Source organism: Ipomoea nil, unplaced genomic scaffold (assembly GCF_001879475.1).
Source record: "Ipomoea nil cultivar Tokyo-kokei standard unplaced genomic scaffold, Asagao_1.1 scaffold2279, whole genome shotgun sequence".
NCBI lineage: Eukaryota > Viridiplantae > Streptophyta > Magnoliopsida > Solanales > Convolvulaceae > Ipomoea > Ipomoea nil.
In genome coordinates, this window is record NW_017618707.1 from 1,108,358 (window position 1) to 1,127,025 (window position 18,668).

The 18,668-nt window shown below is 37.9% G+C and overlaps 1 protein-coding gene across 1 annotated transcript; it reads left to right on the forward strand.

The window, feature by feature from the left end:
• The first annotated feature begins 9,894 nt into the window (after nucleotides 1-9,894).
• Nucleotides 9,895-12,710, forward strand: LOC109150539. Its single transcript, XM_019298471.1, has 2 exons — nucleotides 9,895-10,131; nucleotides 11,783-12,710. Exons 1-2 carry the CDS (start codon nucleotides 9,900-9,902, stop codon nucleotides 12,574-12,576), a joined length of 1,026 nt encoding a protein of 341 aa, XP_019154016.1. The 5' UTR covers nucleotides 9,895-9,899; the 3' UTR covers nucleotides 12,577-12,710.
• The last annotated feature ends 5,958 nt before the right edge of the window (nucleotides 12,711-18,668 follow it).

Consider the following 18,668-nt stretch of genomic DNA (forward strand, 5'->3'; position numbering starts at 1 on the left):
AAAAGGTGTCAATAGGAGTTCAACATTGTTAGAGATCATTCATGCATACTGACAAATGTTATCCCGAAAGACTGACAACTATCTTTTTAAAAACAAACACTTCTTTGTGGAACAAATGTTAGAACCACCCAAGGCAACTTTGTGGAAGATCCTGCTACTGGTGGTCAAGCTAGTTTGAAGGATAGGATTATCCAAGGAAATAGCAAGTAGCTAGCACAACAGTTTCGCGTTCAAATTGTGTGAAGGACTGTAATTCAATACACTTGTATCCATAACATAACGAATCTTCATTAGGGATTTAATAAGAAGAATGGAATAGAGAATTTTCCAAATAACTATAAAAATCTCTTTCTCATTTCCTCTATCCTTAATCGATTCAAACCGCACATGCATGATCATACAAGCATTAAAGTAAGCTACAAAACAAAACTTAACAAGTTCAAGCCTCCCTTGCATGAACTTTAATAATATTCTTTAAGTTAAAAAGTATTAAAGGTATATTCAACCCCTTCCTTCTATGCTTATACTTTGCTAAGACCCAGAGAGACAAATTAACATTTTATTAGCCAAACCTAATTCCACATTACCCTCACTAAAAGTATTTACATCCTAGCTAAAAGTTAACATAAAATATTTTACATGTATTTTCATTATTTTTTTTAATAAACAGTATTGGTATAAATTAAATATAACTAATTTTTATTTAACTGTTGGAGAACTTGGATTCAGGAAAAAAGGTGTGTATTCATTACAATCAAAGAGAGCTCATAAGAGCTGGGAATTGTACAGAGTGAAAGTTTTTAGAAGGAAGAAGCATTATTCGGCTACTTAAGCCCTATAGTAGTTATAACTAACAAAACTAACTCAACTAACAAAACTAACTCTAGGAAAAGACAAAAGAGCCCTTGGCTTATAAAAGGAATAGAGCTGAGCTTGCTGTTATCTGCTATGATCTACTGATGGCTTCATGGCTTCATCATCTAGCTGCATTATCTTCATCACCCCCCCTTAAGCTGGAGAATGAAGGTCTTGAAGTCCCAGCTTAGTATGAAAAGAATCAAACAAGGGAATAGGCAATGCCTTGGTGAATCCATCTGCTATCTGTTTGTGGGATGGAATGCTCATCAGCCTGATTATTCCTTCTTGCACCTTTTGTCTGACCACATGACAGTCAATCTCTATGTGTTTGGTGCGTTCATGAAAAACATGGTTCTCACTTATGGCTATAGCAGACTTGTTATCACAAAACAAGGAAATGGGGCTGGCTGTGCAGCTGTTTGCTTGTAGATCTGCCAGAAGATATAAAAGCCACTGGATTTCACACACTGTAGAAGCTAAAGCTCTGTATTCAGCTTCAGATGATGATCTACTGATGGTAGCTTGTTTCTTGGTCTTCCAAGAGATGAGAGACTTCCCAAGATAGATGCAAAAACCTGTTATAGACTTTCTGGTTTCTGTGCATGTAGCCCAGTCTGAATCTGAAAAGGCTTGTAGCTTAAGTTCAGAGTTGGAAGCATAGAAAAGTCCTTTTCCAGGTGAGGCCTTGATGTATCTTAGTACCCTATGAGCTGCAACCAAATGTGTGCTTCTTGGTTTATCAACAAATTGACTTAATTGCTGCACAGAATATGAGATGTCAGGCCTAGTGTTGGTTAAATAGAGTAGTTTGCCAACCAATCTTCTGAACATTTCAGGATTGTCAAGAAGTATGCCTTCAGTGTTGTTAAGCCTAGTTCCTGGAGTGCAAGGTGTCTTGGCAGGCTTGGCATTTAAAAATCCATTTTCATCTAGGATTTCCAATGCATACTTCTTTTGACAAAGGTTCAATCCTGTACTTGTTCTGACTGCTTCCAGGCCTAGGAAATAGTTAAGCTGCCCAAGATCCTTGATTCTAAAAGCTGAATCTAGCATATGCTTCAGCTGTTTGATCTGATAAGAGTTTGTTCCTGCAACAAGTATGTCATCTACATACACAAGTAAGGCAAGGAAAGAGTTATTTGATGACGTAGTGAACAAAGAAGGATCTGATGATGATTGCTGGAAGCCATAAGCTAATAATGACTTTGTTAGCTTGGCATTCCATTGTCTGCTAGCTTGTTTCAACCCATATAGAGATCTAAGCAATTTGCAGACTTGGTTGGGCTTGTCACTCTTGAAACCTGGAGGTAAGACCATGTATACTTCTTCATCTAGGTCACCATGTAGAAAGGCATTATTTATGTCAAGTTGCTGAATATCCCAATTATTTGCAATTGCCACTGCCAAGAAGGTTTTGATAGTGGTCATCCTTGCAACAGGAGAGAATGTCTCTGTGTAGTCCACTCCCATTTGTTGAGTGTATCCCTTAGCCACCAACCTTGCTTTAAATCTTTCTATGGTACCATCAGACTTATGTTTGATTTTGTATACCCACCTACATCCAATGGGAAGTTTTCCTGTGGGTAAGTCCGTCAAAATCCATGTGTTGGTCTGAACTAATGCATCAATCTCAGTCTCCATGGCCCTTCTCCACTCATCATGTTTTACAGCCTCTTGGTATGAATGTGGTTCCATAGGTGTGGTTATAGAGGATACACAGAATTTCTGTATAGGATGAGGAGAAGATCCTATAGTAGACATAGAGTGGCAGTAGTAATCATTTAGCTTATGAGGAGCCACCCTTAATCTAGTTGATCTTCTAGGCTGTGTACTGTGATCATTTGTTGCACTAGACCTCTCAGTGCTCATATCAACATTGGCAGTACTGTCATTAGAACTGCTGCTGTGATGGCTTATATCTCTGGGACTGTTTCCATTACCAAGTTCTGAGATGGCTCTATAAGTGGGAGTCCTTTCATCAAGTTCTAGAACTCCTGAATCAGATGAAGCCTCTGGGAGTGGAATTTCAGTTGAAATGGGAATTAGAGGAAGTGAGGGACTATCAACATCACATTCATCTGAGCTTTGATCTTCTGTTTTTCTGAATGGATATGTGAGCTCATAAAACCTGACATCTCTGGAAATGAAAGTTACTTTGTCAATAAGATCATAGAGTATATAACCTTTCACATTTGCTGGATACCCCAGAAAAACACACTTCCTTGCTCTTGGTTGCATTTTGTTTCTCCCCTGGGAAATAGTGGCCCCAAAGCAAAGGCATCCAAAGCTTTTAAAATGTTCATAGCCAGTATCTTTTCCTGTTAACAGTTTAAGAGGAGTGTTTCCACCAAGAACATGAGTAGGTAACCTGTTGATGATATAAGAGGCATGTAACACACAGTGTCCCCAAAATTCTAATGGTAATCCAGATTGAAACCTCAAGGATCTAGCAACATTTAAAATGTGTTGATGCTTCCTTTCTACAACTCCATTTTGCTGGGGGGTATACACACATGTTTTCTGATGGACTATGCCTCTCTCAGCATAGAAATCATTCATCAAGAATTCTGTCCCATTATCTGTTCTTATCACCTTAATCTTAGCAGAGAACTGAGTGAACACATAATTGCAGAAATTTTGAAATATGCTTTTGACTTCAGATTTACTTTTCATCATATGTAACCAAGTAAATCTGCTACAATCTTCAACTATGGTTAAAAAATAGTGTTCACCTTTGAGAGAAGCCACAGAGAAGGGTCCCCACACATCCATGTGTATGAGATCAAAGCAGTTTTCAGTTTTAGAATTGCTGACTGGAAAAATAGACTTCTTATGTTTAGCAAAATTGCAAGCATCACATACAAATTCACATTGCTGTTGTAAGGGAGTAACTTTTATTCCATTCAAGAGGGAAATCTTATTAATAGGATAGTGTCCCAATCTATTATGCCACAATCCCATTGCTACACTATTACATTGAGGGTTATCTATAACAACTTGTTGAACATTCTTCTTAATAGGGGGACTGTTGATCAGATATAGGCCATCCTTTTCTCTAGCAAAACCAACCTTGGTTCCAAGTGGACCCTGGACAGTACAAGAACCAGCATCTATCACAATCTTGCATCCAGATTGCTTAGTTAATTTACTAGCAGATATGATGTTAAAGGCAAAAGAGGGGATATACAGCACATTTGTCAGCAAAATGTTTTCATCAAGCTTGATTTCTCCTAAGTGAGTAACACTGACCATATCACCATTAGGCAACTTCACAGATAATCCCTCAATCTTGTGATATTTATCAAGAAATTGTAATGAGCACACAATGTGGTCTGTGGCTCCTGAGTCCAATATCCATATTAAATGTGTATTAAGGACAGCATTAACATGAATTCTAGGTACAGAATTACCTTCATTTTGTCCCTCCAGAGAATTCTTGAAATCAGATTTGATTCCAGAAGTGTTCACTGTCACAGCTGCATTACTCAACACTTGACCACCATGATTTTGATTCTGAAGGAGAGATACCAGTTTCTGGAATTGATCAACTGAAAGGCCTGTGTCATTCAACTGACTAACTGCTGAACTTGAGGGTTGTTGCATTTCTTGTGATTGTTTATTCTTGGATTTGTATCCTGCTACCCACCCAGGTGGAAATCCATGTTTCTTGTAACATTTATCAACAGTATGACCAAGCATGTTACAATAAGTGCACTTGGGCACATTCTTACCCCCATTATTTGAAAATTTCTTTCTGTTATTGTTGTAGGTTGCAGCTGCTACCATAGACTGTTCTTCCCCAATTTGGATTTGACTTTCATGAACAGCATTGGATTGAGCATAATCACTGCATCTTTGGGTGTTTGAACCTTTAAGCTTTCTTTCAACCTTCAAAGTCATATTCAACACTTTCTCCATTTCTGGAATAGGGTCCATAACAAGCACCCCAGATTTAATTGCTTCATATTCATCATTTAACCCTTCCAAGAATCGGATCACTTGGTCCTCTTCCCTCTGTTTCTGCATTCTATTCAATAGAGTGCATGAACATCTTGGCACACACTCGCATAGGAGTAGAGGCCTCAATGCACTCATCTGTTGCCATAGGGCATTACTTTTTGTGAAATATTCATTCACAGTCATTTGTCCTTGCACATTCCTAAAGATTTCAGTCTGAATTTCAGAAATTCTATGAGGATCAGATTGAGAATACCTCTTCTGTAGGGCATTCCAGATGTCTATGGCCTTGTCATAGTACATAACGCTCTCTGCTATGCTTGGATTAACAGACCTCAAAATCCAAGAACATACAATGCGGTTGCATCTTCTCCAAGTCGTCAATCTCGGATCATTGGCTTCTGGAACTGGAACGGTTCCACTGACAAAACCGAATTTGTTCTTCACCTCCAGTGCGATGCGCATCGATCTACTCCAGGAGTTGTAATTGATCTCGGTTAGGGGAGGTGACACAAGACTGAGATTAGGGTTCTCAGTAGCGTGTAAGTAGAGGGGATCTTCAAATTCATCATTGTGCTGGTTCGATGGAATTTGGCTTGCAGAAGCTCCTGCCTGTTCTGTCTGGTTGTGGTTTCTATCACCGGCCGGCTCCATCACAACTGCTGCGGCGTAGCTCCGGTGAAGCTCTGATACCATGTTGGAGGATAAAAATAGCATAGGGATATTTTTGTCTTAATGCTCCTTCCTATCTGTCTGTTTCAACCGGCTTCTTATATAAACTCTTATTGTCTTCTCTGTAATTGTAGACTTCATCATAATAACAATCTTCTTCTTCTTCTTCAATCTGCTTCCTCTTCCTCTTCATAGCTTCATCATGTAGTCCCTATTCCAACATGGTATCAGAGCCGCGTTCCTATACCACCGCCGCCGCCGTCTCTACCGTCGCCGGCGTGAAGCAGGAGACGCTGGCTACCACTCCGATCGCACAATCTCCAGCCGCACAATCTCTATTCATGCGATTCCTTACTGGTGTTGTTCCAGAGTTAGTTCCGCAGAGGAACTCGATCAACCGTATTCGCGCATCGCCTAGCAATCCGCAAAGGATCGTTGTTACGCAGAGTAACAACAATGCCGTGGCTGGATCTCCAATCCGATCAGCAATAGCAACGATTCCACAGAGGAATCTGAGTTCGGAGAAGCAAAATTCCGTAGCCGTTCCGCAGCGGAAGGGAGGAGCTTCGTCGATTCCGATCAATCCGCAGAGGATTCCGAGTTTGGAGCAATCAGCCGCAGCGGTTGTATATCTCCATCTGAAATACGTTCAGAGAGCCATGGTTTTGAAGCACGTGGACTCAATTGAGCGAGAGTTTCTGGATCAAACACCGTCATCTACGCTCCGCAGAATGCTGGAGAAGCGGATCCCGTTGATTGGGGATTGGCTTGTTGAGATCCAAGGTGTTAGTCGGAATTTAGTCCAGATAGCCATCGGACAAGCCTCCGCAGCAAGGCAAAGAGAAGAGGAACTGGTTCAGAAGCTTTTATGGCAAAACTTGAAGAGAAGTTGTGAATCCGATCGAGATCGAGTAGCAATGGCCTTGGCTTTCGATGAGTTCGGAAAGTCGTTCATAATAATCAAGGAGCAGGAGCAAAAGATGAGGCTCAGAGGCCTCGATGCTCAGAAGTCTAACATTTCTGCGGGAAAGGCAGTCGCGCTGTTTCTCGTATCCCTCGTGTGCCGGGAGGTGGTACGCACCGAGCAGGGCAAGGTGCTTTCGGGAATATGTGCCGCGGTGGCCGCATGTTCGCTCCGCACCTCTCTCGCCCCCAAAGGCATGGACAAGATGCTTCAGAGCCCTGATGGCGACGTCACCATCACAAATGATGGTGCAACCATCTTGGAGCAGATGGATGTTGACAATCAAATTGCAAAGCTTATGGTAGAATTGTCCCGAAGTCAGGATTATGAGATTGGTGATGGAACAACTGGAGTTGTTGTCCTGGCTGGAGCACTTGTTGAACAAGCTGAAAAGTTGTTAGAACGTGGTATTCATCCAATTCGAATTGCTGAGGGATATGAAATGGCATCCAGGATTGCAGTTGGACATCTGGAGCGCATTGCACATAAATTTGAATTTGGTGTGAATGACATTGAGCCTTTGGTTCAAACTTGCATGACTACCTTGTCATCTAAGATTGTGAATAGATGCAAGCGTAACTTAGCTGAGATTTCTGTCAAAGCAGTTCTCGCTGTTGCAGATTTAGAGAGGAAGGATGTTAACCTGGACTTAATCAAAGTAGAGGGAAAAGTTGGTGGAAAGCTAGAGGACACAGAGCTGATTTATGGCATTGTTGTTGACAAAGACATGAGTCATCCACAGATGCCTAAGCAAATTGAGGTCATTATTTTCCTGGAAACTCTTGTCTCTACTGCTCAGCAGATATTGCCGGTTCCGATCCTCAAAAGAGTTATGAAAGATGGTTCAGAAAGGTCCACCATCCTTGGTGAACTCAATGAGAATGTTTACTTGACTTGCAGGGTAGACATCAGTTCTGTAAAATTGAGCAACAGAATGAGTGTAGAGCTGCAGTAGAAGTCTAAGCTGGGCATGTAGGATCTACACGCTCAGCTTACGGGGGTGTTGGAGGATAAAAATAGTATAGGGATATTTTTGTCTTAATGCTCCTTCCTATCTGTCTGTTTCAACCACTAATATATAAACACTTTTAAGCTTTTGCACTATTTTTTTTTTTTTTTTTTTTGAGTATCCTAGACCCTAGTGATCGAGTTTGATGACTTGATCAATGTATCACGAAAATATTATCCTTTTAATTGTTTTTCATTTTAAAACAAAATTATAAGAGATCGGAGGTGCCTTCCATCTTTATTCGCAAGAGTTCCTCACTTGACATTAAAAAAAAAAAAAAAAAAAAAAAAAAAAAACATTTCGATTTGTATTCATTAGTCACGGAAATTGTAGATGGAATAGGAAAGTCATAATTTCATTAATTAATTTAATCGTATCTAACAAAGGATGTTTAATTAAAAGTCATAATTTCATTAATTAATTTAATCGTATCTAACAACAGAAATTTAATTAAAGGAGCAAACGTTGATCAAACTGTTGACTTCACAACCACAATGTTATAAATTTGATTCTCAACAAGAGTGGTCTATTAGCCTTCTTAATTTGATTTAAGTCGATCAACTATATATAATCTAAGCTAGTTTACCTCCATGCAGTCACACTTACTATAAGTTTTTCTCAAGAAAAAAGAGAGAGAAGGAGTTAATGAGCATTATTAATGAATTCCAGGTCGTGCAGTGATCGTTAATCAATTGAATCACATGCTATTGTTAAACGACAATGTGATACGTTTGGGCCGGAAACATAGGCAAGAATCCTGTTACGTAGTGGAGACTATAATCATATATGTTTCATCTTGGAATTCCATCGCATTGTTAAGTTCTCGCTTGTCATATCGATATTTGTGACTTATTGTCGGTTCATCGCATTATATTCCAACCACATCAGTTGTATGTGTCACTTTTAATAAACAAGTTGAGCAAAGTAAAATTCCATAGTTATAGGTAGACGTTCAAAGTAGAGATTTGAGTTTCGAGATTTGATTCAGTTTAATTTTAGTTTTAGTTTGGTTTGAAATAATTTGATTTCGATTCGGTATTAATTTGATTCAGTATTCAGTTTGGTTTAAGAACCCTAATTTTTAATATTTTTTAACTTTCTAAACACATTTAATGTATGGTTGCTTTTGGTATTATTCTGATATATCAAATTAGGATTTTGGGTTGCAGTGATAGAAAATAGAAAATAGAGAAAAAAAAAATAGAGAAGAGTTCCAAAGTTACAAAAATGTGTGCGGAGTATCATACATATAAATAATAAATGTATAATTCAATTATCAACTTAGGGTTTTAGTTTTTTTAAGTATATCTAGAGTTTTCACTGTGACTTAGTGTTTTAGTTGAGATAGAACATATCTTTCAATTATATGCTCATAAAATCTTACTTCCAAATGAAATTGGACACATATTAGATAAGATATTAAATTTACAACCTAATATAACATCAATCCCTCGACGCTTAACGTATAGTAGTTGGTTCGTCGTCTGACTTAAAGGTCATAATAGAATGTGGCAGTGTGGCGTCCCACTAAAAACGTGTATGGGAAAAATAACCCAAGGATGCACGCATATGAAGAGTAGTAATTGGATTGTTAGCTGATTGCGCGACTCGCGATTTACCTCCACTGAACAGGTAGGAATCACCTAATAAGTTTAAAAAAATAATAATGATTGACTAGATTTTAATACCCGGTGCACTAATTTGAAAGGCGGATCCGGAGGGGGGAAATGGGGGCAATTGCCTCCTTCACCCCTCTCCGCCCCTTTTATATATATATGTGTGTGTGCGCGCGCGCGCATATATACATATATAGTAGTAATTTTTATATAAAAATAAATGTATATATAAAATATTAGATGTTTAGGTAGGTTACTTTATTGTTCTTAAAATTTGATAATATGTTATGAGATTAAGCCCCGTCATTAAATTTAGTTTTTATTTTAGGTTATGAGATCAAACCTTAGTAGAGGTATTGTTGACTTTTTGTGTTTCATTAGGTTGAAAAAGCATATTTGAAATACTACAATGTAATATAGTCGGTAGCATTCAAAAAAAAAAAAAAATCATTGAACCTACCCATGTGAAAATTTTTTAGATCCGCCTTCGGATAAAAAAAGTGATTTAAAGAAAAACATTTAAGAATGGATCTGAAGTTGATGCTAACTATTGAATGCTACAAATCTGAGTTGAAAAATAGCATGGAAACAAGAGATAGAGAATCTACAGGCGGAAGGCTTTATAGCCAAGTCAAATGGAGCAATAAGACTTAAAAAATGTTTTTTTAAGGTATGTACTTCCCAACTCCCAAGTAAGGTTAATTTGTCACAAAAGTCTTGGTTTAACTCATAAGCTTGGATCTGGTCAAACAAAGTGTATATATATAGGAGTGCGTTACAGTGTATATATTGCCATCATCAAAGAAATTTAAGCTGAGAGAAGATGATGAGAATAAGAAGCAATAATAGGATGTTGGTATGTAGTGTGGTAGTCGTAATTTTAGCAGTAAGTAGCATAAATGGAGAGTTTATAACCTGCCCTAGCCGGAAGAGCCCTTGCTTTCTGAAGCGCCGCTATTGCCCCGCCGAATGCCCTTCCAAAACACCCTCTACCTCTCTATCAAAACTTTGTTACCTCGACTGCAATTCTCCCCTCTGCCAACCTCAGTGTCGGAGTAAGGCTTTTTGCATTTATCTATGCTCATGTTTTTTTTTTTTTTTTTTGAGTTAGACTACGATGTGTTTTGCGTAGATACAATTAAGGGGCAAAATGCTGGTCATAAGCCCATATGGCCGTATCGATCATACTCATATCAATTTTCGTTCACACTCGTCTGGCTCAATTAAGGGGCAAAGTGTAAGTTAGTCATATTAGTTTTTTCATACGAACTGAGGGAGATTTTGAACTCTCCACATCTTTTAAGGAATAAGATTGTACGACCACTCAAGCCGACCAAGGTAGTTTTGATGAATACTTTGTTAGATTCCTTGAAATGATTTATGGGCAAGTTATACAATTGACCAAAGTTCACCTTGCACTGTATGTGGATCCTGTATGATTCAAAATGATAGTCATTATTTGCTGAGTTGTACTAGATAGACTCTCAAAATTCTATTCCCTCATTTATACTCCCTGAGGTGGCAAATCAGGATTGGTTATTTTCATCATGGGTCCACTGAAAAGTGTCTACATCAAAAGCATGTGAGAGAGAGTACAAGTTGAAAGTTTAAAATGGGAGTACACCAAGTATTTTCCTTATTTGCTTGCATTAACATATTGCATACTTATAACCAGCGATGGAGTCAAAAATTTTCATATCTATCTATATTACTTAGTTATATGCAGGGTTGTAAAAATCGGTCTAGGCACCCGCCTAGGCGCTAGGTGCCTATAGACCGTGGCGATTTCCCTCCTAGGCGCCCGCCTAGGTTACCGGCCGCCTAGGCGTTCGCCTAGCGCCTAATTCGGCTGATTTGGCCGCCTAGCATCTAAGTTAGTCGAGTTAACTCGTCCATTTCAGTCGAGTTAACCCGATCGGCTCGGCCTATTTTTTTATTATATATATATGTGTGTGCGCGCGTGCGCGCGCATACATATATATAATATGACATATATTCACTCATAGACTAGTTTAATGCTTTGAATCTTTTGATGATTGAAGTATTTGAGTATTTCATATTTGAGTATTTTTAATTTTTAATATTGTTTTAATGTCTTTTTTTTTTTTTGAAAATCATTGTTTTGATGTTATGACTTATGAATTATCATTAATTCATTTTTTTGGATGTGTTATTTGATTAAATGTTGAAAATAACCTCATTAAAATTGTCAAATTGCAAGTCTATCACTGTTTTTTTGGCGCCCGTCTAGCGCCGCCTAGATTCCGCCTAGGCGTTAGGCGCTGTCCGGACGCCCGACTAACGTCTAGCGCCTACTGCAATCATGGTTATATGTAAACATTTACTCTCTCTCTCTCTCTCTCTCTCTCTATATATATATATATATATATATATATATATATATATATATACACACACAAGAGGCCCTATATATAAGAGATGGAATGAGGGATGGGGGCAACTGCCTCCACTCTAGATTTGCATTTAGAATAAATTTAAAACAGATAATATGTTAATAATTGATATATAATTTATTAACTACAGACACTTAATAATTATAGTAGTCATATAATTTATTAGTTAAAACTATATAATATGTTAACTGTAATATATTTAGAGCATGATTCACAATGCAATATGGACAATATTCTATAGTATAACACTGGATTTTAAGCCATTGGTTTGATTTGATTTTTAATTGTGCAGACAGGAAGCCGAATTGCAATGGCCCGGGAGCAGCATGCTTGGACCCGCGTTTCATCGGCGGCGATGGAATCGTCTTCTACTTCCACGGCAAGAGAAACCAACATTTCACCTTGGTTTCAGACTATAACCTCCAAATCAACGCCCATTTCATCGGCCTAAGACCCGCCGCCCGGCCGCGAGACTACACATGGATTCAGGCCCTGGGAATCCTCTTTAACGGCCACTCCTTCTCCGTCGAGGCCACAAAGGCCACAAAATGGGACCACCAAATCGATCACCTCACCTTTTCTCACCACGGCTTCGAACTATCCATCCCCCAAGATTACCCATCATCGTGGGAATCCTCGGACAGAAGCATTAAGGTTGAAAGAACGTCGGCGGAGAACAGCGCCCTCATCACGCTCCGGGAAACCGCCGAGATTTCGGTCAACGTTGTACCCGTGACTAAGGAAGACGACAGAGTGCACAACTACCAGATTCCGTCCGACGACTGCTTTGCCCATCTGGAAGTTCAGTTCAGATTCTTCGGGCTGTCGGATGCGGTGGACGGCGTGCTGGGGCGGACGTACCGGCCGGATTTTGAAAACCCGGCCAAACCGGGCGTTGCGATGCCCGTTGTCGGAGGAGAAGACAAGTACTGGACGGCGTCGCTTTTGTCGCCGGAGTGTAAACTCTGCATTTTCTCTCCGGCTGCCGGAGTTTTGAATGAATATCCGACCGTGAAAAACTACGGCGGCGCCTTGGATTGCTCAGGGAGATCAAGCAGCGGCAATGGCATTGTTTGCAGGAAATAATATAGCTATTCTGGATCAACCAATTATAAGTTCTGCATTGCTTTTTATTTTGATTAATAAGGCAAAGCCAGTGATGAATTCTGTAACTTATTACATTATTCTAGTGTTTCACCGGTAATTTCTTTAAGAAATTATCGATTTCTTTAATTAATTTTAATCTAATTTGATTTAAGTATCAAGTGTCTCAAATTAAATATGATAACCCTGAGCCAAGCACCTTGTGGTCTCAGAAAATACATATGTGACTCTCTTTGAGGGATGGATACATGATCAAATCTGATAATCAAATATTAGCTCGCTGATTTGTAACAGATAAAAAAAAGGTATAAAACACATATTACATATTGTAATAGAGTAGATAGTACTAAACTTCTCACCGTTTTAGAGGATCATTTGAATTAAAACACAATGGAGTCTTTAATTGTATTTCATCTATATTATAATTTTCACAATAACTAAGATAATTACATTTAGAAAGCAAATTTCAAATTTTGTATGAGTAAATTTAAAATAAATGTAATCCTTTGTTATGGGGGAGAAAAAAATAGCTATTTTATTTTTCAAAATGTTATGCTTTTTTTTTTTTTTTAATATATATAGTAAAGGATGTTGTGGCTATTTTATAATAATAATAAGGATAGAGATAATAATTGTAACAATAATTACTCACCAACATAATAATTGTAACGAGAAAATTACACTTTTGGTCCTATGACTATAGGGGAGATGGTAATTTCAGTTCGTGACTTTTAAAATTAACAGATTTAGTCCTGTAGCTATGCAATTTTTAGCACATTTGGTCCTCCCGGCCAAATCACCGGAGAAAATTCGCCGGAAAAACTTTACCCATTTTAAATTAAATATAAGTGGGGGCAAAATGGTAAATTTAACTTTTAAAAAAGGGGTAAGTTATTTGCTTCCTTCTTCCTCGCGTACCAGCCTCTTGGATGATTGGTTTGCGACTCTGACTCTGCTTCTCCGCCGGACTACCTCACTGCCTGAAGGGTGAGGGGAAGAAACTCCATGGAAGCAGCGTAGCATACAAGAAGCTCTAAAAAAGAACAAGAAAAAGTCGAAGAATTATGGGCTAAGGTTATTTGAGACGAGGAAGCAACCATGATTCTGGATATTTGAAGGCGTTTCTGGGAATTCAAAGCAGAAGCTGGGGGGAAAGAAGAAACTCGAGAAATCCAAGAGCTCTTCATCACGAGTATCAATTGTGATGGAGAAATTGAAGAAGATCGAAAACCCAATATAATGCTTTTGTTGTTGTTCCTCTTTCTTCATCTAGCAGGGGAGCTGCCATGGTGTCCAAGGTTTCACGAGATGTTTTCGCCACGTTTATTATACGTACAGCATGCAGAGAAGAGTCTTCCCTGCTTTTAAAACATATATAGTCGTTGGAATCCATTAAAAAAAAATAAACATCCTCAAAACTGTCTGGATAACCACTCTGTTCATGGCTTCTCCATTCCGGCTGATACTGCTGGCAAGATCATTACCTGCAAAGCTGCCGTGGCGTACAGTCCTGGCCAGCCCTTGATCATCGAAGATGTGCTGGTGGATCCGCCTCAGAAGCTAGAGGTGCGAATCAAGATCCTTTTCTCTTCAATATGCCACACAGATCTCAATGCTTGGAAAGGGGATGTACATACTATTGATGCTCTGTTCTGTTCTTGGATAGTTTGTTACCAAACACCAGCCTATATCTAACTAATTAATCTATGTGAAAGTGTGAAACAAAGTTAGTGAATTTATTTGGGTTTTGTAGAAAGCTCAACGTGTTTTCCCTCGAATTCTTGGCCAGAAGCCTCTGGGTAAGTTCCGTTTAGTAATTAAGGTGGGAAATGGGAAGCCATTTTTCCCCCTTTTTCTCAAACCAAATGTGACGCTTTTATCACCCCCCCCCCCCCCCCCCCCCCCCCCAAAAAAAATTAATAAAGAATTGAAATTGAAATTCCGGCGAAAATCTACCGGCAAATTAGCCGGAAAGACTTAATGTGTAAAAAAAAGCATTCTAAAAGGACTAAATCTGTTAGTTTTAAAAGTCACGAACTGAAATTACCACCTCCCCTATAGTCATAGGACCAAAAGTGTAATTTTTCTCTAATTGTAACATTAATTACTTCCCATTTTATTATAGTTAAGATTAAATTATCAAGAAAGTTATTACAGACATATGATTCGTTTAACCTTTTTCAATTTTTTTTTTTTAAATTCCAATATACACTTACCACATAAGAATACAATACCAACTTATACCATTGACACAAAATGATGAAACATGCAAACTAAACTCTTTTATACATATACACACTACAATTAAAGAAAAAAAATTGAAAAAAAGAAAAAAACCAAAACAAAACCAACGACATATGTACTTTCACTAGTACATATTATTTGACAAAAATAAAAATAAAAATAGACGACTATTAACCTTTATTTTTTGAAAATGAGATGCTAAAATACGTTCGATGACATTCTTATAATTTTGTAAATAACATTCAACACATGTTGTATTAACACAGACGTAAAAAGTCTAATTTAAAAACAACGGGCATTTTTATATATGTTCTAAAATAAACATACAAGACTTGTGCCCGAATATTTTTTTTTTTTTTTTAAATGTTGGTTACAATAGGCGTATGTTGTTTGCGCAACAGACGCCCATTGAATGTGTTACTAAAAATAAACCTTTGTCAATCGATTACAACAAAATATGCCCCCAATTTGATTTCTCACTTAGATTCTTCTAACACACTAAAACGTACAGTTGTCGACGGCACCTAGAAACAAGGAACAAGTATTTTAAGATATAATACGAAAAGAATTTTAGTTCCCATTTTTATTTTTAGAAATAGGGTCAAAATGTATTTTAGAGAATGTACTTTACTAACCGGAAAGTTAATCTAACCAGAAAGTAAGCAAATTTGAATTGAAAAGTAGTCCTAGGATATTTTCAACTCCGATATGTCACTTTAAGAATGAACCTTACTAATTGGGAAGTAAATAAATTCGAGAAGTAATCTTCGAGAAGTCATGATAAGTTATCTTTGAGAAGTCAATCTAGAACAGTAATCTTAAAGAAGTCAATGAGACAAAGAGTTGAAGACTCAAAAGGTTAAAGACCGAAGAAGCTGTGAAGAGTTGAGATTCAAATTGAAGAGTCGAAAAGTTCAAGATCTAGACTAGAAGTTTCTAAAGTCGAAAAGTGGAAGGAACAACCTTTACTGGAAATGATTAACTTAGGAAAGTTAAATCCGTGAGGTTATTGTGGAAGAAATTTGAAAGGTTAACCACAAGAAGTCAATGTTATCTTTTCGCATTTACTGTTCGGACATTCTCTCAACGAATAGTAAACATGCATCCTCAAATGCTCAAGTTGCAAGAAGAATGTTACCAAGAAATAAGGTGTCCTAGGTACACATCCCACGGTAGATTTTCTAAAAATGGCTAAACATTTTGCACATCTTAGAAAACAAGGAGTAGACGCAAAAAGGTACTTCCAACGACTAGAAATCTGACAAAAGTAACCTACTACATTAGCCATTGATCTTTACACAAAAGTTAATAGACGTTTGAAATTTGTTTTCTTCCAACAGATAAATTTTCAAAAGGGTCTATAAATTCTTCCACTCAAGTCATAGTGAAGTGCTAGTCATTTTCTGCATACAAGAGATTAAGTTCATTGTAAGCGAACAAGTATTATTCCCTCTAGTAGACTAGTCAAGAGAGAGCTAAAGCTGAATTTTTAGATCAAGCCCAAAGAACTACAACGATCAACGAGAAATCATCAAGCCGAGTCTTGTAGTTGGAGATTGTGAACAAACCTGTTATTTAATCGATCTATCTCTACTAGGATTAGTAGAAATGGGCGGACTAACAAGTGTTTAATTGTGAAAAACCTTGAGAATTGTGACCGGCTCTGTGATCAAGGCACAATTGCTCTTCATTGTACTAAGGGTTTAGTACAATCCTCCTATAGTTTAGGAGAAGAGTGAACGTAGGCTGAGTTTTAACTGAACCACTTTTAAAAAAAAAAAAATTCTCTCTATTTTACTTGGCGCACTTACATTCCAGTATTTAAACAATCATACTTAATTTTTAATAAGATCAAATACGTGCAACACAAGTAAAAGGGGTAACATATATTTTCTGCTGCATACTCAAACCTAAAACTAAGTTCAAGTTCAAGTTCACTTGAGTTTAAGAGTTTTAAAAAAGATTTTTAAAATCTTACAAGTCTATTCACCTCTCCTCTAGACTTGTACCCCTAACCCATCAGGACCAGTCTAACAATCCTCTCCCTCTAGTCTATGATGACGACTTGAGCAACGGCAGCATCTAACAAGAAGACGGTGAGGAATTGTGCAACATCGACACTATCAGTTCCAGCGACTGTCACAGTATGCCCACCATATCCTTCTTTGATTTATTTTCTTATGTGAATATTTTTCCATTAATCCCCTACCTCCCTATACTGCCATATTTTCTTGGTAGACATTTATCCCTTCAAAATCAAATCTATACACAATAATGTATTTTTAGGATAAAAAAGCTAGGGATACTTGTTTGTATTGGCTTTAGTACGTTAACTCACAGCATATGAGAAATGCTAAAGAAGTGGTTGAAATGTAGTTTTATATGTTGAATGTGGTTGAAAGGAAATGTACTTTAGCAGCTAGGAAGGGGATTAGGCTGGTGCAAGATAGTTGGAGGCTAGTCAATCTCCTATTTATTTAGATGCTTAGCTTTCAACTACCTGAAATGTCTTCAATTCCTTTGTTCATTTATTTTCTCCGGCAAATTGAGGTTGGTGATGTTCTTGGTGAGATAGAAACTGACAGACAAAGCAACCCTTGAATTTGAAAGCTAAGCCTTGAAGAAGGGTAATTTTTCTTAATTAATTAGCTAACTTTATAATTCACAATTGTGCCATTCTTTCCACATTTACCGCAATATATAAACCATTGCAATACAAATGGTTTTAGTCTTGGATGCTGGTTCATCACCTTCAATGAAGTTAACTTATATGCATTGCTCTACCAATCCATGTGTTGTTATATAGGCCAGTAACATAGTTAATCTATCAGTCAATTTTGACTTATTTGATAACTATTAACTGTTTGACTTGGTTAAACAATCAATATGAGTATTTGACTAATTAAGTTTTTGTAACAGTTTATTGCTCCAAAATGCTAAAATTCAAAAAGTTGCTCAAAACAGCTTTTTCGATAAGCTTTTTGAGAAAGTCATTTTACATGTAATCAGCTATCCGCTAACAGCTAATTTACTAAACACTTTTCTACAATCAGCTAATGTTATCAACTAGTCAAACCTACTAACTCAATCAGCTAACAGTTATTTACCAAACACCCCAATTATCTTTTATTTTGAGAAGGGATGCTCACAAAACGGAGACAGGAGAGCATCACAGAGATCAAACAAGCGAAGACAGAGTCCAAAAATTAAAGCTTTCTGGGGGTGGTCACGATGGGATTCATGGCATGAGTCCCACCATGACATCGTGGTACAGGTCCCTGATTCTTGGAGTCACGCTGATAGTTACGTCGTGACCATCAACATGAGGAGATCCAAACTTGGGCCTAGCACTCACGATGGAAGTCACGCCGTGACCTCCACCGTGAGGTGCTAGACCAGGTCGCAGATCCTGGGAGTCACGCTGGCAGTTATGTCGTGATCACCAGCATGAACCCCTGGATCCAATGACTGGTCCAAGAAGATCATGATTGACCTCACACCGTGTTTTAAAAAATTGTCAACAAAGGTTAAAAAAACGTCAATGCATGTGATTGACGCGATCCTCCTTATATGTATCGAAAAGGAACATGTCGAAATCTATGGCCGGCTAAATGAACTTTGTAGGGCACAATTTCTATCACATTAAAACCTGCATGTAGGGTCAGGTTCATTGGCTCAATATGAAACAACCAATTCAATTCAAAAGATTGACAAATCAATATAATGCAAGTGTCGTCCTTAATTAATACCAAGTCTCAATCTTCCCCCTAACACTAAAATGTATGTGTCCGCCATGGAAATCGCTTTACCTAACAACCAACCAATTAAGA